Below are 21,131 nucleotides of genomic sequence, written 5' to 3'. Positions count from 1 at the left end.
ATTACTTAATCAGAGAAAGACGAACAGTAAGTAGAAACACAAAAAAAACACATGCTCATTGGTTCACCCACTCACTCATTCCGTCTGGGTGCAATCACACAACTTCTCTCACTTACTCATCATTTTCAGAAAACAGTCAGCACTTGTGGGTAAAGCCATCTTTTGCAACCAGGATGTCTGAGGAACAGCAGCAAACAATCTGTCACTGGAGCAGACAGATTATTAAGACATACTGTATCTCAGTGCCCACTGGCTTTTACCTATGAACAAACTGATGTTGTACAATCCACAACAATAAACAATTAGTTTATTAACCAATTAGTTGATTGATAGGAAGGATAATCAGCAACTAGGCCTATTTTGATAATTGATTAATCACTTAGGCACATCAAGAAAACAATTGTAATTGCATACCTAATATTTCTGGAGGTGGGAGCTTGCTACATTAAGATAAAAAATATGCAACATCAGAGGTCAGATAATGCTCCATGACTTTATCTGACCTCTGATATTGCCTAACTTGTTTTTCAAAAGCTTTGCCTTTAGGCTATGTAGTACAAAGGTGTTTGTTATGGTCAGAGGTTTACAAAGACAAGCGGCATTGTATCTGCTCTGTTGAAACAAGCTACCCTTGTTTTGGGTAGTTGCAATTTAAATATATCACGTAATGAAGCAGCTTATAATGAGCTTTTAATAAGGCAGAGCTGATGTGAAAATGAAATTCCTCACTGAAACCAAATTTGAGAGTGCGGATAAAACAGAAACATACAACATTTCCGCACAGTGGCTCATTAAACCACGTAATAACACGACATTACGTGACTTTAACAGCTGGAGGTCACCTGACACTCACATTGTCTGACGCTAAACTCTCACCTGGATTGTATTTTCCTGTCTTTAACATTTTCGTCACGTCACTCAGTTCAAAATCGTGTCCGCCCAACCCCTCCTCCGCCCGCCCCTCTAGTTGTGTCCTCGATTGTGATTGGCTGGGCGACGCGTCAGTCACCCCTGCCCACTGCGCGAGCCCCACCTCCTCCACGAAGCTCGAGCAGTGAAACGAGGAGCAGTAGCCCTAAAGCCAGGTACTGTATCTTTTCTACTGTTAGGATGCTGTAGCTTTTTCGCCACGGAACCGTAAGCATTTCCTTTTCCTTCATATCGATAACTCGTGTGAAATGATTGTATGTTTTCTTGCGGTTGTTGTCCAGCTTCCGTTTGAATTAAGCGGCAGAGTTGACAGCGCTCCTTTCGTTGTGCTTCAGCTGAGCGTTTCAGCGCTGAAGTGAAATATCGCTTTCGATAGAATTATTAATGGACTTCCTTGTGACATTTGGTGGCGAATTGGTGTGTAAAAGCCTCCGTGTGCCGGTTTTGAGGAGATGTTTGGGCTGTTGTTTTTTTTAGTCGAGGCTGTGTGAGCGCAGGGTTTACGACCACATGGGATATATATGGGACATTTTGTCTGCGCTGACAAGTTTGAATTGCTGTGTTGGCTGTTGGCAACAGGAACTGAGCAGGGCTGTGAATTCAAACGGGACACCTGTGGTTTCTCCCCGTGGAGTTTGTCCCCGGTAATGACTATTTAATTTAACCGATCCGCATTGCTGCGCTGACATAATCCCCAGCATAAGAAAACTATTATTCTTACAGGTATTCGGTGTTTGTTGTAATGAATAGTGAGATTATAGTGAGGGTCGAGTCTTGCTAGTCTGGTCTGATTTGATGGGAGACATTCATTCAAAGTTGCTTTCTGGTTTTTATATATAGCGCAGTATACTCCGCAGTAGCCGTTGTTTTATATGTAACCTGTGTACAGTACAGAGGACAGTATGTTACACTATTAAAGCTGAAATGATGAATCAATTAATTGGTAATCAGTTAATAGTTGAAGCCATTTCTTGAGAATTCATGTTCTCAAATGTGAATTTGCTAGTTTTCTTAGCCTTCAACAATAATAAATTACATATCTTTGGGTAATTGACTGTTAATTGAATAAAACAAGCTGTCACTACTGACTCTGTCACTATTTTAGAGCTGCAAGGATTAGACAATTATTGGATTACCTGTCAGATAATAAATGTGGACAAAAACAAAAGTAATTTGAGCATGTTGCTTTGGGAAACAGTGATCAAAAGTTCTTAGTTCTTAGTTCTGATATTTTGTGGACCAATCAACTAATCAATTATTCGAGGAAATGATACTCAGATGAACTGACAATAAAAAAGTATTGTTAGTTGCAGCCTTATATATACTGTCAATGGCAGCCCTGTTTCTGAATAAAAATAATGGTTGGTTGCATTTGTAGTTAATTTGTGACATGATCATGTTCAGCACTTTCACTTCAGGCTTTTGTGGTGCTTGAGTGACTTTGTTTTGGGTTTTTTTATACTGTAAATCAATACTTGGCCTCTGCACCTCTTACTCCAGATAGGATCATTTTATGCATGAGTGGTGATGGAATCGCTATCACTGTGCCATTCACAGATTGCCTGTAGGCATGCATTTCAATCCCAGTGCCAAGCTGGTATAAACTGTAGCCCTGAAGTTGTTTGTTAATAACTGAGATTGAGGCTGGTTCATAAAGCTGTAATAACCTTACGTGTACATTATAATAATGATGGAGGACAAAGATACAAGTGTTTATACGAACTACTGACAGGTGTGTCTGTCTCACCTAGCAGGCAGAGTTAGAGCTGAAATGAATAGTTGATTAATTGATAGGTCAGAAAATTAATCCGTAATAATTACAATAGTCAATTAGTTGTGGAAGTCATTTTTTAACACTGTATCATTCAAACTGAATACCTTTGGGTTTTGGTTTGTTGGTCATACAAAATAAAGCATTTGAAGACATCACAGAGGGAATTTCTGATGTTTCTGAAATTTTATGGACCAAATGATAAATCACTTCACCTAGAAAATAATTGCCAGAATTATTGATAATAGAATAATGATGTGTTGTAGCACGAGCAAAGCAGTCGTAGTAAGAGGCTGCCCTGCAACCCAACAGTGTGGGTTTAAACCCACGTGTTGGCATGTATCTGCCCTGTTGAAGTGCCCTTGAGCAAGACACTGAGACTGGATTCTTACTGACTTATGGAGATGGGGGCGCTGTTCCCAGCCGGTCCCCTCTGCGCTCTCAGGATCTGAAAGCAAACAGAGGATTGCGCCTCTGGAATCAATGAAGTCTTTCAGTGAGCTGATTACAGTTCAGCCAAAATGTTTATTCCTGCTGCAACATTTCTGGGCGTAAACATCCAGCGTGGCTGACGTGACTCACTGAGTTATCTCTGTGTCACTCTCTCCTTTACACAACACCCACTTAAAAGCTGGTAAATACAGAGCACTCCTGCCTTGACTAATACACCAAGTGGCCACTCTGAGAATAGCCCGCCTGTGATCTCTTATGGTTTTATAAGGTTATAGGATGTTGTGCCCTACTTCCAGTCAAGCCGGCCGCTCGGCACTGAGACTCATGTGAAATCATGTTTCTGCTGGTAATGGCACAGGTCCTATAAATAGCCCCATGTTTTATGCCCTCAGATTTCCCATAAAGAACAAACAAACTGAATATATTCTTGCCTTTGCCTTGGTTTTTTTGTATCCATAGCAACCCGTGATTGAGCTGTAACACAAAGTGTCCCTTGTCTCAGCGGGAACGAGACAGAAAGACATCTTTTGTGATGCGGCTTTTCAAAAATACATTGGTCAAGAATCTATGGGCATGCTGGTTCTCAGCCTTGTTCTCTTTCTGTCTCTCTTTAAGTGCACATGAAAACAACCGGACTGCTGAATGGCATATTGGGGCAGCTCTTTACCTCTTTGATCACTCGTTGATGCCTTCATTAGTTTTTCTCTGCCTGCACATAGGAACACGGGCGCTCGTAGAAAAAAATATTGTTTAAAAAGCTCAGTCAGACATGAGGTCAGACGTCAGATAAGCTAAGTGGTACTGCCACCAACCAATCTCAAACATATGCCGCAACATTTTGTTATACGGTTTTGGTGCTGATGTATGAAGTAGCCAGATAATCTTGCCGGATGTGAGTCTATTTAAAGCATCTTTTGCCAGCTCTGAGTCTGATAATCAGTGGATCATGCACAGCTTTAACTAGAGATAATTCTGAGAATAAGCTTCAACCGGAAGATTCTGAAGCTTTATTGGAGGTAGAGTCACAGATGGGCCATCTGTGAGGACCTTTTTGCAGTCCCAGTCAGCCAGTAATGTGGAGGATATACTATGTGGACTGCCGGGTTGATGGCAGTCCTGCTGTTGCAAGAATGTGTGTATAGGCAGAAAGCAGATGGACTAGCTACTAAGTCAATGTCTGTGTGTTTGTCATGCTAGGACTGGAAACTCCAGCCTGACAATTCCTTAGGCTTCAGCCCTGTTGTCTTGCGATCCTGTCATGGAAACCGGTGGAACAACAGACGCGGCTTTGCTAGATGAAAGCCACAGGGCTTGCCGTAAATACACAATATGTGTTGCCTGTAGCCATGCTCAACTCAAAAAGGATCGACTTAATGATTTGTTGAATTATTGTTGTTGGAGTTTTTGTTGTATGATGCCCTTAAAAGCCGCAGTCCTAAACAATGCAGTGCATTTCTGACTGTGCACAATGTTTGTCAAGTGAAAGCTTTGATGGAACACCAGTGGTTAGCGCCATTTTAGGAGGCTAAACTAGGAATGGGATGAGTAGAAGGAAGAAGCCTAATTCCCGCTCTTGTGTGTATTTGCACTTCTGCTTTTGTCTCGTAATGTCAAGCTGGTCTTCTTACCCTAGAAACCTGGTTTGAAGTCCCGTCTTAAAGAGCGAAGTTTAGAGGAGACGTTCTCATTCTAAGGTTGTTGTAGGTACTTTTTCCTTCACTGCAGTGAAACAGAAAACATGCTAGAGGGGAAGAAAGAAGAGCATACCCAAGTCAGATTAATTTACTATGCATGGGTTGGTTGTTAGACCACACAACACTTATGATATGCAAAATGTTACCTTTTGGTCTCCTGTGTGGGACCCACTGTCATCAAAATATCATATATACAGACAAAACAAATTAATTTCTCTTTTGCATCTTCTCTATTACTTCCTTCCTGCCATTAGCTGATCTCACGAATGCTTGCACATGTTAAAAAAAAGACAGAAACACACACAAAGTAGTCACTTCCTTCACCTTTAAACCTTTTATTCCCTCATTCGGGCCTTGTGACTCTGTGGCATTGGCCCTTGCCGCAAGAATGACCCCTTTCCATCGTAACAGATCATTTACAAGGTGTTGTGCCATTAATGATTGACTCCTATTACGTAACACCGAAGGCAAAACCCCAGCACTTCTAGTCTTACAGTGCACAGTGGTGTACAATACTACAGTGATCACTCAGGCGAGGTAAGTAGGGCACTCAGCTGGATGTTCGGGACTGACATCTACCAGCTTCATTTACAGATTTTACAGTTCATCTATGGCAGATAGTATCCCGGACTAACACGCAGCTTTTACAGGAGCTTTTAAGCTAGTGAAGTGGGGATGCGTCATCTGGTAGTGACACTTCAAATCTGTGCACCGAGGCAGTGGCAGATTTTGAGGTTTTGCTCAAAGGAAGTGTTTTGTTGCAAACTTTTGCTGCTGAGTTGTGTGAAAAAGGGAGAGGCTGAGGAATTAAAGGCAGGGCTGAGTGTGTTATGTAAAGTGGTGCTTGATGCTGCTGCCCTTACTCACCGCTTATTGTGTTTCTAATCATAAGGGGGTTCTTCCCAAGAATTCCAGCAGAGCTGAAAATTTACCATTGAGGCCCTGGGCTCCCACAGTACATGCCAAAACATAATGGTTAATGGTTGGATGCACATTTTGTTGTTTGAAGTCGAGACTACATACAAATGTATTTACACAGATGTATGCAGGAGTTATGAGTAATAAATTCCTGAACCTGATTTATATCTAAAGCTGCAGATTCAGCTGAAGAAGCCAGGCATGCCACAGCCTGTAAAGTGTGAACATAACAGCTTGATGAGCTAAATTCGAGCTTTATCATTTGAAGCCTACTCAAATGTGTTGTCTGTACTTTTAGTCTGTGCTCCAGAGCCGTGAAGTAAGTAGGACGTCCGTGTGTTTCAGTCTGCTTTTAGCCCAGTGTTGACTGTAGCTAGCTGTGTGTTATGGTGTGTCGGGGGGTATCGAGGCACGGAGCACATTCTTTCCTGTTGATGACTCATGTCCTGGGTATGGTACTGCCTGTAAGCGAGGCCTTTGGGAACCACAGAATACACAAACACACACTCCATCCACCAGACCGTTTGCAGAGGATATAGTTAGCAGTGTACTTAAAATACAAGAGTTTACACAAATTTGCAATGCGAGCACACACATAAAGCCACACAGGTTTTCTCTCACTGCGTTAATCCACCAGACAGGGATGTGCCCGGCCTGCTCAAATGTGCAGTACACGTCCACGCAAACCCACCTGAGTTTAGTACAGACAGGGATCATTGTCCAAAGGGAGTGGCATTAAAACTAACGTAGAGGTATTACATAGGCCAGGTCGAGGCATGTCATTTGTGGCAAGGAGAGGAATGAATGTTACATCATAGTCAGAACGTTGTGTACCATAAACATGTGGAGTACATCTCTGTAATTATGTAGAGACATAACAGAAACCTCTTAAAATGTGTAGCAAAGACAGCAGAATTTTGAAATTGCTCATGAATATCAACAAACAATAATATGACTTCACTTAGGACAAGGTTTGAACAATTCATTGGGAAAATGACACACTTCGTGTTAGTGTTGCAGAACAAATCTGAGCAAGTTTGCTTTCCCTGACCTCACAAGCCTCCTGGCTTCAGAAACACGACATTTTATCACCACATGAAAGAAACCTTCAAAATTCACATTCAAATCTAAAGTGCTGATACAGGAGGAGGAGGAGGAGGATGGGGGAAGTTTAAATCTGTTGAAAGCAGCCAGTGGTGAAACTGCGAGGATTCAGTTCTCAGTTTTGCAGTATGCAGATGGAGTGAGCATTAAATGTTTATGTAGTATATGAGCTTCTTAGTGTTTTAGAAATAGATTTTGGACATATATGATTTGAATATACAAGGAACTTGTGCCTATAAAACACATGTACCTGCTTGAACTGTTGAAAGGATCCATTTATTGTTTTAATGGAGTATTTCAGTAGTTTCACATTAACTATGTGGTAGTTACCTGGCACATGCAAATAGAAGTAGCCTTATCTTATTATTTTTCAATGATCGCTTTGTTTGTATGATGCTCTGTACATTATAATGGGAGTTTTGCTCTCACATGCTTGTTTACAAGCGGGCCTTTTCATAAAGCTTGTATGGTACCGTCATGGTCATAAATACTGACTTTATTTGAGCTTAGTGTGTACTGTCCACACAATATATCAGAATTCACATGGTGCAAGTTGAACTCTGAACTGTGTGTGTGTGTGTGAGAACTCATGATAAGGGATTATTGGCCTCTCGTGTTTTTGTTTGAGATATTTGTGTCAAGCTTCCCTAAAACAAAGCTACTTTGGGAATTTTTTTCCCTGATTTACCCTCTTCAAAGTTAGTCTGACGCACATTGAGTAAGTAAGTCCTCCTGTCTGGTCCTGCGTGTTGTTACGTTTCTGTTTAAAATAAGCTCAGCCTTTGTGCTGCTCTGACATCAGTTCATTTTAACCTTTCTCCGCAGCGCTGACTGTGGTGGCGTGGCCTTCAAAGGTCAGAGTGATGCTCCTAGCAGCTCTGCTGTGATCTCTGTTGCTGCGGTTTCCACAGAAACGAGACAACGGTGGGCAGAAAGCAGTCAAGTCGCAAAAAGATGACGTCACCATCTCCCACTCATAGTGACAGCAGCGGCTCCTCTAAGCAAGACAATAACCAGGTGTGTGCGTGTGGTCCTTTAATGTATGTGATTTTGTTTTTTGTTTGCATTTCATTTTGTTACATAATACTCATAATAATGTTAATAATAATAAGTTAATGTTACAGCTGGACACTGTTGCCCTGCAATGATCATATGTGTAATGTTTACATGTTAAGATTGTGTTATGTTATGTGCTATATCAAGGAATTTCAAGACATTCACTTGTCCGTCTAACTCGTGCAGTATTGCTCCTGTGTCTCCCTCCAGGACAGCTGGGAAATTGTGGAGGGACTCAGGGGGGCTCCTGCCAATATGCAGGAGCCTGACAGGCAGGAGGGCTTTGTGCTCAAGAGGAGGAAATGGCCCATGAAGGGATGGCATAAGGTAAGCACCTCAGCAGCCCCTTTAAAGCCCTAGACAGCAACAGTGTTGTAACACTTCTTATTATAGAACACTGCAGCTGCCTTTTATTGAACCTATTTTCACTCTGAACTTGATTGCTTTTGATACAAGGGGTGTCAGATAGCAACCCACAGTTGTTTTAAGTTTTTAAACTCTAGAGCAAAGCAGACTTTTCCTTTTTTACTATTTTGCATTGTATTCATCACATGTAGGTGTGCTTCTCAAAAGGATAGACGATGCTCGAAAAGGCCTCATATTCATTTTGGTGAAGAATTACTACAATTATGCAATTTGAGAGCAATAGTGTACACAGGTGTTGGTTGTAATGTCTTTTTTAATGATACCAGGATTGAACCAGAAATGCTTTTAGTCCACCCTAAATGTCTAACTCCTGACTTGCTGTCTTTTAATACCTCAAACTATTTTCACATTTCCTCCTCTTCACCATTATAGTCCTCTGTATTTCCTTCTTTCCATTCTTGTAATTCCCAGCTGATTATACTGTAACCCTGACTCATTTTCCTCCCCCTCTTCTTCCCTGTGAGTGTATTCATACATACCTGGAAAGTTCTGCCTTGCAACATGACTGAATTGCCACTTTAATAGGCAACATTTTAACAGAAAAGAAGGCCTCAAGTGCTTTATCAGCGCATTCTTTTTTTTTTATTGTAAAACTAAAGTGAGCAAGGTGTGCTTGTAAGCTGTTGCTTTGTACATGGTCATTCTCAAGACTGCTGATCAGTTATGTCACTGCTGCTGTTGTGAAATTTTAATGGCAGGGGAAAACTGCACCATGTCTGCTTAACTTTTTTTTTTTACTGGTGTGGCGTGTTTAACTATTGTATAACCAAAAGAGTGCAAAAAACGTATGATTCAAAGGTGACAAGAAGTGAAAACATCCAAATCTTGTAAAATAAATATTGATTGAGTTTGATTTCTTCCCACATAGAGATACTTCGTGTTAGAGAAAGGCATCTTGAAGTATGCAAAGCGTGGACCTGATGTAGGTATTACCTCAAGAACGCCATCATCGTCTGTTATTCTTACACTTACACATAGAGACAAACACTAACAAAGTGTTTTGTTTCACAGCTGAAGAAGGGAAAGCTTCATGGCTGCATCGATGTCGGCCTCTCTGTCATGTCGATCAAGAAGAAAGCCATGTGCATCGACCTGGACACCGAAGATAATATCTATCATTTAAAGGTATGACTTATATTAACAAAGTTTTGTTGAACTCAATGTGAGTCAGTGCCATCTGTCAGAGATATACGTGTACACAAATGCATCAACACCTACATGAACATCCTCTCTCGTTTAATGTTTCTGTTTTGTAAGACACAACAGCAAGTTACTGCTCCTAATTTGACTTTTCTGCCACCCAGGTGAAGTCTCCGGAGCTGTTTGAGGAGTGGGTGTCAAAGCTGCGTCATCACCGTGTGTTTCGGCAGAATGAGATTGCCATGTATCCCCATGAGAGGCACCTCTTCCACCCCCACGCCTCATCCTCGCCCTCCGTCAATGACTCCATGAGAAAAGTAAGTTGTTCCTCTGCTCGTTTGTAGGAAACATAAAAAAAAAACGTCTCTGTTGTTCCCCTTGAATCTGACGCTGCAGAGATGTAGTTATGAGAGGTTGCATATGTCTCATCCTCTCTCACCTGTCTCTCCCTGTAAAACAGAGGGCCACTCTTACTAAGCAGGCGTCAGTCCACCAGGCTAAAGTCAGTTCTTGGCTCCATTCCTCAGGTGATATGGACAAGTGCTGCAAAGGTTGGTTGTTGTTTTGTCTATTTCTGTCTGCTCACTAATTGTCTCCTGACTTCACTGTTGCCCTACCTTGTCAACAGTGTCTTTAAGTGTTTCTCACTGCAGTGAATCTTTCATATTTTTATCTCTTATCACTGTGACAGCATGCCCCCAAACTTTTCATTTAGTAATAACTTCTCTTTCACTCAGACTTGGAGGAATGTGAATCGTATCTGCTCGAACTCAACCTGCTGTTGAAAAGCATGGAGGTCCTCCACCGCACGTATTCAGCCCCGGCCATTAGTGCACTACAAGTAAGCACAGTAACACATAAAGTTATCTAGTTAAAGTTAGACAACTTTTGTGGATATATATTAGAAAAGTGGCTGATGTTCCTAGAGAGGAAGAAGTAAAATAATGATCTTACTCACTGAATTAATGTATACCTCTGTTTCTTGTGGTACCACAGGCGTCTACTTATGACATCCCCAAAAAAGAGAAGAGGCCAAGGAGGTGGCGATCCAAAAACAATGGCAAAGAAACCAAAGCCACACTACAGGTACATGTGCAGCTTTTCTTTTTTCTGCTGATAATTATTTTAAAAAAATTGTTCAAAATCTTTCAAAAGTGGGAATGAAGGGGAAATAATAGCTTACAATTCTTCACCTCTCTCTGTTTCTGTTTCCACCAGGTCCCCAGCTGTATCTCCTCCCAGTCCCCTCGTCTGCACGCCTCCAACCCCAACCTCTCCACCACTGAGTCAAACACCCAGGAAGTCTGTCCTGAATCCCCAGACTCACCTACTGACGTGTCCCGTTTGCAGGAGGACTTCTGCAGGCTGGCCAACAACAGTGAGTCCCTGCCTGGGTGTTTGCTGGTTAGATAGAAAAAAAATTTTTTGCTCCTATATGGTAAGATAGTTTCCATGACAACTCTGTACTTGTTGTCTCCCTCTTTTTTTCTGGCATTTTCTTCTCTCCAGTCCACGCTACACTGAAATCAGCCTTTAGCTCCCTAGTAGCAGAAAGAGACAGACTGAGGCACACCATCGACCTGAAGGCTCCACAGTCATCGCAAGTCATGGGCTTGAAGACCGCCTATGCCTCAGTGAGTGTTGTGAATCATGGGTTTGCTTGGTTTTACACCTTAAATGTCCTCCACCTATCGCCACAGGTCCACTTTCACTCAGCTGACTTCTTATTCTCATCAGGAATGTACAGGTGGCTCCCACTCCTTGGTCCACCAGGCATCCAATGAGAGCAAAGCATCTATCCCAGAGTCAATATCCGAGTTTTTTGATGCTCAGGAGTACCTCCTCTCCTCTTCCTCCTCTGAGAATGAGGTAAGACACTGTACTACCTTATCCCCTTGCTTATCTCTATGTTTAAAGCCAAATGGATTGGTTAATAGACCAATGTCAGAAATTGGGGGAAATTGTGCCTCACAATTACAAGAGTACAAGGTCACATGTGCAAATTACTTGTTTTGCTTGATTAACAGTGAAAGATATTCAGTTAAAAGGGATGTAAAACTGAGAGAAGCCAAAACATTTTTTTTATTCTGCTGACTGACGACTTTTGGGTTGTTATATTTTTTGTCCTATGGTTCTATATCCTGGTCGCTCGTTGACCTTTTGCCATTGATTTTATGTCTCTAGGTGTCTGACGATGACTCGTATATCAGTGATGTCAGCGACAGCGTCTCCATGGATACCTACAGCAACGAGGGAGGCAGTGAGAGACACAACTCTGGTACATGATACAGTAGCAAGTTGTGCAGCTATGTGTTTTGGATACATCAACCGGCCGTGTTCTGTCCAAAATAGACAGAGCTCGTTTGTCTTGTGCACTTGAAGAAAACTGTTACTAAGCTCTGTTTGCTTTTGTGTATTTTTCATAAAGTGTCAGCATCAGATAAATTATAAATGACTGGAATCCTTGAAAAAGCTGACTTTGAGAATGCGTTGTACATGATTACCCACCAACTTCCAGACGCGTTTACAAACTCATTTCGATGTTTTATCATGCAGTATTTGACAAAGCATCTGTGTTCTGGCATCATTAATGCACTGCTGCAGATGGTGTTAGTTTTACATTTTCACTGCATAAACCATAAACCCACCAGCTAGCACAAAACAGAAAAAAAAAAAATATTTATAGGACTAGTGTGTAGGATTTAGTGGCATTTAGGGGTGAAGTTAAATATTGCAACCATTTAAATGCAGCTCAGCCTTCCAAGTGTGTAGGAGAAACTACGGTGGTCAGTTTTTAGTTTGTCTGTAGAAACATGGTGGTTTGATATGGTGGCCCGCTCCCTCTGTAGATAAAAACGGCTCATTCTAAGGTAGAAAATATACGATTGTTGTTTTCAGGTGGTTATACAATAATGAAAACATATCTATGAATATTATAGTCAATTTCTTCCAGTAGATTCTCTTAAATGTTTCACACTGGACTTTTAATGACATTGTCCAGTTGCAAATAGAAATTATGGTTTTATCTGGATTCATCTGGTTTAGACAGTATAATTAGAGCGTCTGCAGGGAGAGAGGTGAAGGAAAATTTCAAGATATTGGTTGTTTAATCTCAGTATTTGTCTTTATTTAGAATTTTCTCTGCGTTGAATGGGTTTTATGCCAATATGATGAATATTTTTGGATTGTAGCTGATTAAAGGCTAACACTTCTGTCAATGTTTTGTTTTTTTATATTTGATTTCAAACATTCCTTCAAAATCTAAAAAACACGGCATTCAGTTCCCCAACCATTTCCCCTTTTGTTGTCAGGAAAAAACACTCAAACAGCATCCAGACCACAATGGGACACAATGCTCCACTTAAATAGATTTGATACAGCTTCAGTTTTTCAGAGCTGGCTTTAAGCATGACCTCATTGCCTCATCTCCATCAAATCAGCTTTAAACATCAGAAATTGACATCCGATGTGTTTCACATTCAAGACACATTCACCTCCTCTCTCCCATTTCAGCTCGCACATGCTCCGTCTCACTGTCACTACCCTTTATAATATCTTCCTGTCTCACCGGTCTTCTCTCCACATTTCTCCCCTCTAGTTAGCAGCGTGGTGACCCTGGCTCGTCGGCGCTCCACGTTGCCCTCTCCCAGCCCCGCCAGCAGCGTGAGCCTGTGGAACATCCTGAGGAACAACATTGGCAAGGACCTATCCAAGGTGGCCATGCCAGTACAGCTCAATGAGCCACTCAACACCCTGCAGAGGCTGTGTGAGGAGCTGGAGTACAGTGAGCTTCTGGACACCGCCAACCAGACCCATGACCCTTACCAGCGAATGGTTAGAGGAAATTATACTTGATAATCTTGCAAATACAAACCTGCAAGAGCTAAATACACCTACGCACATGCACAAAATAGTCTCACATGATCATTTACACGTGCACTTGCTGTTTGATAAGAAAAAGACAGATAAACAATAACAATTAGTTATTCGTGTTTCTGATGTGCATATTGTAACTAAAATGCACAAGCATAGATGAACAGATGAAAAGATGAACATCAAAGTAGCTGAAGCAAAATAAAAAGTTTCAAGCTTTGTGCTCCTCCTCAGGCAGCTTTTTAAACGCTACTTTAATGTTCATCTTTAACTTTGTGAACGCTTCTGTTAGAGCTTTCAATAAACATTTTTGCAAGAAGGAAGCTTTTTTTCTTCCTGGTCCTGTTTGGAAGACTTTTATTCCAGATTATTTAAAGTACAAGTGTGGTCAGATGGTCAGATAGACAGAGTAGTTACAAAGACAACAAAGTGTCACATCCCTACATTCTCTATGGTATTAATATGTTGTAAGAATTATACTTGTATACAAACATTTATCTCCACCTGTGGCATGTATGAACATACACATAGATGTACTGTATTGTACATAAATATACAATAGTTCCATGTAAACACAGTTCAAGTCTGAAACTGGTGTCACACACAGTGATGCTTATAACCTCATGCAGACAAACGTACTAGTGCTTTGTGTAATTCATCCTCTCTGATTATCTGTGCAGGTGTACGTTGCTACATTTGCAATCACTGCATATGCATCCTCCTACCATCGGGCAGGAAGTAAACCCTTTAACCCCGTCCTGGGAGAGACGTACGAGTGTGACCGACCTGATAAGAGCTTCAGGTTTATAGCTGAACAGGTAGAAGTCACATGGTTTACAGCACACACACGTTATTCACTGCATGGGAATACACTCCCGTCACACGATAGATTACTTTTCAGTTTGCTTCACTTTAAGCAATTATTATACAGTACTGAATGTAAAGTGATTGAAATCATGTTTTCGACAGACATTTTTTTGCAAATGAAAGGTGTTGCATACAGCATCTCTGTAATTAAGTGAAATGTCTTGCTCACTGGAAGAACAGCGCCCTCTTCCTGTTCTATGTTCACAAAACATCTCACAAAATCCAATCTAGTAGCAAACAATATAAAGCAGTGAAGTCGTACAGTAACCTTCCATTCTTCTTCTTTGTTTACAGTAATTACTGATCCCTCAAAATAAATGTAGTAATGGTTTATAGCGGATGATCAGTTATAGCGATCACCTTTCCTCCCTTTTGTTTTTGACTGATTCACGATACAACTTCCTGAGCTATCGTGTGTACTGGTAAAGCTTCTGATTAAGTGCCCTTATTTCATCTTCTGTCTCCTCTCTCCATTTCCCAGGTGAGTCATCATCCGCCTGTGTCAGCATGTCACTCCGATTCTAGGAACTTCACTTTTTGGCAGGGTGAGCAGGAAAGAGCGTGTTCAGAGCCCATTTCCCCTCTGTTTGTCTGGGCTTACTTGTAGATCATCACTGCCGCCACACCTTTAATTTCTGACTGTTTGTCACACGCTATAGATTACATTTAAGGTAAAAAATTGAGGTTGTAACCTCATTTAACCTCATGTGGCCTTGGTAATTATTGTAACTTCCCATCACATGATAATTAAGTGCTCAATATCAACATACTGTAACAAATTTCTGTGCAGATTAAACTAATGTGACCCCACTAAACTTTCAAATCTGGTATGTTTATCAAATCAAATTAACCACTGACTGTTATTGTTCCTTATTTGCATTTCCCTGCGCACATGAATAAAGACACTGATTCATAAAAATGCACTGCTGTTAACTGACCACATCAAGCCTTGATGATTTAAATTAAGATAATATATATAACAAGCACTAACCTATTTCGTGATCTGTTTCTTTCAGATGTCCGATGGAAAAATAAATTCTGGGGCAAATCCATGGAAATTGTTCCCATGGGAACCACCCATGTCACACTACCTGCGTAAGTCCTTTATGTATCGTGTGTGGGTGTGTGTTTACGCACTGTTATATACGAGTGTCCACGTCTTTGTGCACAGTATAGACTGTAAGTTTAAGCACTAGGTGTGATTTCACCAGGTTTGGGGATCACTACGAATGGAACAAAGTGACGTCCTGCATCCATAACATTCTGAGTGGCCAGCGCTGGATCGAACACTACGGAGAAATGGCCATCAAAAATATCAACAGTGATGTCTGCCAGTGTAAAATCACATTTGTCAAGGTTAGGAAACTAATTTAGGAGATTTAAATGACTGTCTTTGTTGTGAGTATCTGTGCTCCAATTGTGAATGACAGAAGCAGATCTTTATTTTACAATTGATATTAAAAGAAGTGTGTTTTTCATGGCTTAACAAAGCAGAAAGAAATCTTTAGTTCCAGGATGCATTGCCATTGTAGAGATGAACTGTACCTAATTGTACTTAACAAACTCTTACTGTTGTTTCTCCCTATTGACTATGTATTAGTTTGTCACGTTCACATGAACCTCTGTCAGACTCTTGTAATCACCACGGTTGCCTGGCTTTAAGCACCTGATTTAAGCTCCGTCCTCCTCTGAACTAACACAGAAAATCTGTTCTTTCATTAAAAAAAAGGTTACTGTTGTTTTCTTAAATTATGTGCTGCCTACTCAAACAGGCACACTTACTTTCAGTATGCAGTATGATCATTGCTGTCAATGTAAACAGCACCATCTTCTGGACAAAGATAGAAACTGAATTTTCAAATGAATGAATCAAGTTTTCTTAAACACTGACATAAATCATTCAGTATATATTATGTGAGTGTTAAATGGGATACATAAGACGTCTGCTTTCATTTCCTGTAATTTATTTCTTCCATCTTACACAAATAATTTACTTCTTTTTTCCCCCTTTTTTTAGGCAAGATCATGGAGCTCTACAGTGAACGAGATAGAGGGCGTAGTTACAGATTCAAATGGAAAAGTTATACACTCCATTTTTGGAAAATGGCACGAGTCCGTTTTTCAAGGAAAACCACCCTCTGCCACGTGTATCTGGAGAGCAAGTGAGTGATTAGTGCCTGGAAATGTCAGTTATGAAGTTTTTACACCACGGCACTTCAATCAAACAATAAAGCTGAATTTGACATGACATGACAGCTATTATGTGTGCGTATGTATAGACCCCATGCCAGAGGACCAAGAGCAGTACTATGGCTTCACCCAGTTTGCGGTGGAGTTAAATGAGCTGGACTCCACCCTGAGACCTCTGCTGCCCCCCACAGACACACGCTTCAGGCCGGACCAGAGGTCAGCACTCTTTATATGTCTGTAATGTGGATTTCTGCTTGTCTGTCTTTAGAAACTTCATACTTTATTAATTTTGTTAGTATTTAACTCTATGTTCATGTCTAATATCCTGTACAGATGGCCATGTAGTCTAAATGGCATTAAAGCTGACCATCAGACCATTTGGCCAAAAACATGAGTTTGTGGGCGAAGTCTGGTGAAGCCCATGTTTTGTGAAGCAGTAAATGTCTGAAATAATGAGCGTAACCATGGTAACAGACTATGGGAATTTAGATAGAGCGGAATGAAGTGACAAGAATCTCTGTCCACTCATGTAGAGATTTTATTGTAGTAAACTGTTCAACCCCTTTGTTCAACAAATAAGTTTTCATATGTATTAGGTTGGATGAATAAGAGTCATATAAAAGATTATTAAATGGAAACCTCCCCAAATTAGTTCACACAAGTGCAGAAAGAATATCAATCCTTGTAATACTAGAAAATGTTTTACAAGGCATGTCACAGCAGGATAACCTCTGGTGTCACGATTGCACTTCATTTAGCTGCTGCAGTTTCAGGGTCCTTGTATTGTGTATGCTGGCTCACTGTCAGACTGTCATGGCTTACTGGGACACAGGTGTTACCAGTGATACTTATTAAGAGTCAGGGTGCTCCTATTGTGCATGTTGGCTCACTGGGAAAGCTCTGCTACACCTTAATGAGCCTTAATTAGTATCATTAGTAACACCTGTGTTTACCCTACTATTACATTTCAGAATGGCTGTGAAAAGGTCTATTGAAAGCGTTTCCGCCTCAGGAACTATCCCAGGGGATAAAGAATCTTTTGAGGAACAAACTAAAACCTGCGTTTTGACCAGAGGAACCAGGAGCTAAATTTAGTTCCTGTAGGATTTATTGCATCTAACTCGAACATAAAAGTGTGTGAAAATTTAATTTCAAATGCTGCTGTCAAATTTTTAATCTGCCTAGTCTTAATGGTTCTTCAGATGCATTTGACAATGCAAACAGGGAATGTTCAAAAGGGACATTTTGTTCCTTGTTTAGTTCCTGACTTTTCGGTCAAAAAAAGGGTTATTCTCAAGTCATCAGTAACACCTGTGCTTTCCCCACTGACACGTCAAAATGTCTGCTGTGAGAAAGGTCTATAAGCAGCTGTGTTATAATCATAGTCAACATAATGCCATATTTTCTCCCGCTGCAGTGTGCAAACCCTTTCCTGACCAGAGCTGATTTCTGAGAGTCACTCAAGCAGGACTCTAGTATAAAGTCGGAACATTTAGGAGCTGTATTGACTCGGCAACGCAAAGTCAGCTGCGACTGCCTGCTAGCTTCCACCCAGACGGAGCGAAAGAAAGTTTTCCTTGTTTCGAGTTGATTGTGTGGGGAAAGACTGTGATGCGAAGCAGTGGCGTTCTGACCACATTTCTCTTGTCTCCTATCCTGACTCACTGTTTTTGTGTACTTTGTCCAGGCTGTTGGAGGAGGGAAACACAGAAGGAGCCGAGGAGCAGAAACAGAGGATAGAGCAGCTCCAGAGGGAGAGGAGGAAAGTGCTGCAGGACAACAACATGACACACCAGCCACGCTTTTTCAAGTATGCTGCCGTTTTCTTGGTTGTGTGCGTATGTCTTTGTATGCAATCCGACACGGTGTTTGCATGCGTTTTTTCCATGTGATTGGTCGGTTGCATATGATCAGAGATCACCTCCATAGCAGCCACTGTGTCTCATGTGGTATAAATGTCTGTGACTGTCACAGTCTGCAGACTTGTGATGCACAAACTGGGTTGTTAAGATAACTGTTGGACTCATCATGACAAAATGGGTCATTCTTGTTTTTTCATTGTTTATTTAAAATTGTATGTGCCTCATCACTCCTCGGATGGTCTACTCATCATTAACTTGCAGTTACACCCAGAAAATTCTGAATAAAATCTTCCCTCACATTCCTGGATGTTGTAAAAAAAACGTTTTTTAAAGGTCCAGTGTGTAACATTTAGGAGGATTTAGGACGTTTTTTTGCGAGTTTCGCAACCACTGTAGTTTTTCCTACACACTTCACATCCCGGTCTTATTCCCGGGTCATCAAATACAGATGCCAGTGGTGTTCAGTTAGTCGCAATCTGCAACTTCAGCGCTATATACAACTAATTCCTACACACTGGCCCTTTTAATATAGATATTTAACATTACTCTGGAAGCTGATGTGGCAATTTAATACACTAAACATTTGACAGGTATCACTTAATTTAAATATGGGTGATGAATTGTTCAAGATGTGTCAATCATAAAACAGATTTCATTTGTGTTGTCTTGACAGGAAGTCTAACAATGACACATGGGTGAGCAACAACACATACTGGGAAATGCGCAGAGACCCTGGCTTCGTTAAAATGGACTTTCCTGTGTTGTGGTGACCTCTGGATTTAACCAAACCTCTCCACTACAACTTATCATGTAGAGGGAAGTATAAAACTGAACTGAGACCAGCCTCCAAGTGTCCTGACCCGTTTAACATGAGTCACTCCATGTCATGTTAACCCAAACCTAAATGGACTTTCTGCTTCCTCTTTTAGGATTGAGTGGAGCCTGTAGAACTTCTGATGTTTTTGTTTCTTTTGTGTATTATGTTTCTCCTTAAGGGTACATTTTCTCCTCTCATTTTCATAATTGTAAATTACACAGCGTCAGTATAGACTAAAAATGTATAGCTTTACGTCCTGTTGCATCTCAGCATTTACCAAAGTGCCTTTTTATTGCAGTGCCTCACTCAATCAAGCAGTTATGCAAACTCACTTTTATTCAGAGACTTTAAAAATTATTTCGGATGATGTCAGTATAATATGTGGAATACACTGGAGTAAAAGTGAAAGTTCAAAAGGTCAACGTGCTTGCGCATTCCTCCATCCAGTCGTCATCATGACTGAAGGATTTTTTCATGACCTAAACCAGTGGCTGACGAGAGGTTCTAATTATGTAGAAGGGACTTCAGCCTTTTTTGCTGCCTTGTTATAATCAGTCATGACTGTCATAAGACTGTGGATAATATTTATCAATGAGGAAAACAGCAATAATACTCCATGTTCAAAGAAGATAATAAACTGTACAATGGATAAGTTATGTTGTGTCACACTTTGCTTTTGTGTACTTAATGGATAAGCCAGAGTTTTGTTTGCTTGTTTCATATTTTCAGATATTTATAAGGGAAATATACTGTAACATTAGTGGCATTAGGTATGTGGTTTAAGTTAAGAGCCCTCCGGGGTAAAAAAAAAACACTCTGGCACGGGGAGAACATACCAACTCCACACAGAAAGACCCCAGCTGGTCAGCAAGTTCTTACCAAAACCTTCATCTTGTGAGGCGACATAGCTAACCGCTACACCACCATGCCAGCCTAAATCCGACTTTGTCCAAATGTCCTCCTATTTTTCCATCACATCCACTTACTGTCTCCTGTTCTTTGAGATCTTCTCCGAGGGATACCTGCCTTTCGCTGGATGACCTTATTTCACAGGACCATAAACTCCCTCTGTTGGGAATCTTCTGTCCATGGTGCCAGTGCAGAAATAAACTTCTCATTTAGCAATTTAGTGTATAAGCACAATGCCCAGAAGGTTGTAAAATTCTGACTAAGGTTGAACAAACAGCCTTATTCACAGGAACTACGGACCATAAGTTCATGCAAAACTTTCTGATGCAGCATCCTGTATCGTTTTATTGACTGCAGTAAGGAAACGCTCTGCATAGAACTTCCCTGCTGTCGATCATCACCAACAGTGTCTGACAGCTGGTTGAGGTGCTGTTCTCTGCAGGCAACAAACACACACACAGAAAGACAAAACAAATTGGAAAAGACCTACGATACCCACTTCATGCCATTTGATCTGCAGTAGTGCTGAATGGGGCAAGGTTACATTAGAAACTGCAATACAAAAAATAAAAGGTATTAAGTGTATTTTTGGGAGCAAAACGGAGGTTGACATGTAAGGGAATAATTATTATTTCTTCACTTACAGACTAATAGAGAGCTTCAACATTCACATCGAAAAAAATATGGATGTTGCTGCAACAAATTCTTTAAAATGAACACACATCTTCTATCCGGCAGTACAGAAGACCAAACAGCCACCAGATTGTCAGTGTGATCACCCAAGATTAGTGTCACCAATTTAGTATGGTTCCAAATCACAGTCTCCCCTTCTGTTCCTGAGTTGTGGTAAACAGCTCATTTAGTAATGGCTAGAAAAGTGTTTTTGCAGAAAATTATGATGTCACGGTGAAGTTGATCGTTTGGATATAAAATGTCATCACTTCATTTTATCTTATTAGACATTTTTGTAAAATGTTGTAATAATCAGCACACCGATTCTTCTTCTTGAGTTAAGGTGTCTTGTGAGGTCACGGTGACCTTGACCTTTCGCTTGAGGCATTGCTGAGATATCACGTTCAGGAGAATGGGACAGACAGACAGACAATCCAAAAACATAATGC

The 21,131-nt window shown here is 40.8% G+C and overlaps 1 protein-coding gene across 1 annotated transcript; it reads left to right on the top strand.

Moving 5' to 3' along the window:
- Nucleotides 1-1,045: 1,045 nt before the first annotated feature.
- LOC127357715 (oxysterol-binding protein-related protein 3) lies at nt 1,046-19,757 on the top strand. Its single transcript, XM_051390099.1, has 22 exons — nt 1,046-1,137; nt 7,696-7,887; nt 8,137-8,253; nt 9,221-9,274; nt 9,364-9,477; nt 9,657-9,809; nt 9,953-10,043; nt 10,230-10,333; nt 10,489-10,578; nt 10,711-10,870; nt 11,002-11,126; nt 11,230-11,361; nt 11,677-11,770; nt 13,091-13,326; nt 14,046-14,183; nt 14,714-14,777; nt 15,249-15,327; nt 15,444-15,588; nt 16,250-16,394; nt 16,512-16,638; nt 18,110-18,232; nt 18,958-19,757. The coding sequence occupies exons 2-22, from the start codon at nt 7,825-7,827 to the stop codon at nt 19,052-19,054; spliced, it is 2,451 nt and encodes an 816-aa protein (XP_051246059.1). The 5' UTR covers nt 1,046-1,137; nt 7,696-7,824; the 3' UTR covers nt 19,055-19,757.
- The last annotated feature ends 1,374 nt before the right edge of the window (nt 19,758-21,131 follow it).

This window comes from Dicentrarchus labrax, unplaced genomic scaffold (genome assembly GCF_905237075.1).
Source record: "Dicentrarchus labrax unplaced genomic scaffold, dlabrax2021, whole genome shotgun sequence".
Taxonomy (NCBI): domain Eukaryota; kingdom Metazoa; phylum Chordata; class Actinopteri; family Moronidae; genus Dicentrarchus; species Dicentrarchus labrax.
The sequence above is the reverse complement of the archived record's forward strand: the minus strand, read 5'-3'. Positions and strand labels throughout refer to the sequence as shown.

Bases quoted from the DNA above. Each gene is read 5' to 3' on its own strand.
- LOC127357715 (XM_051390099.1), top strand. From the start codon at position 7,825: ATGACGTCACCATCTCCCACTCATAGTGACAGCAGCGGCTCCTCTAAG. The intron at 7,888-8,136 runs GTGTGTGCGTGT...GTCTCCCTCCAG, and splicing joins CTAAGCAAGACAATAACCAG to GACAGCTGGGAAATTGTGGA. The intron at 15,589-16,249 runs GTTAGGAAACTA...CCCTTTTTTTAG, and splicing joins GTAAAATCACATTTGTCAAG to GCAAGATCATGGAGCTCTAC.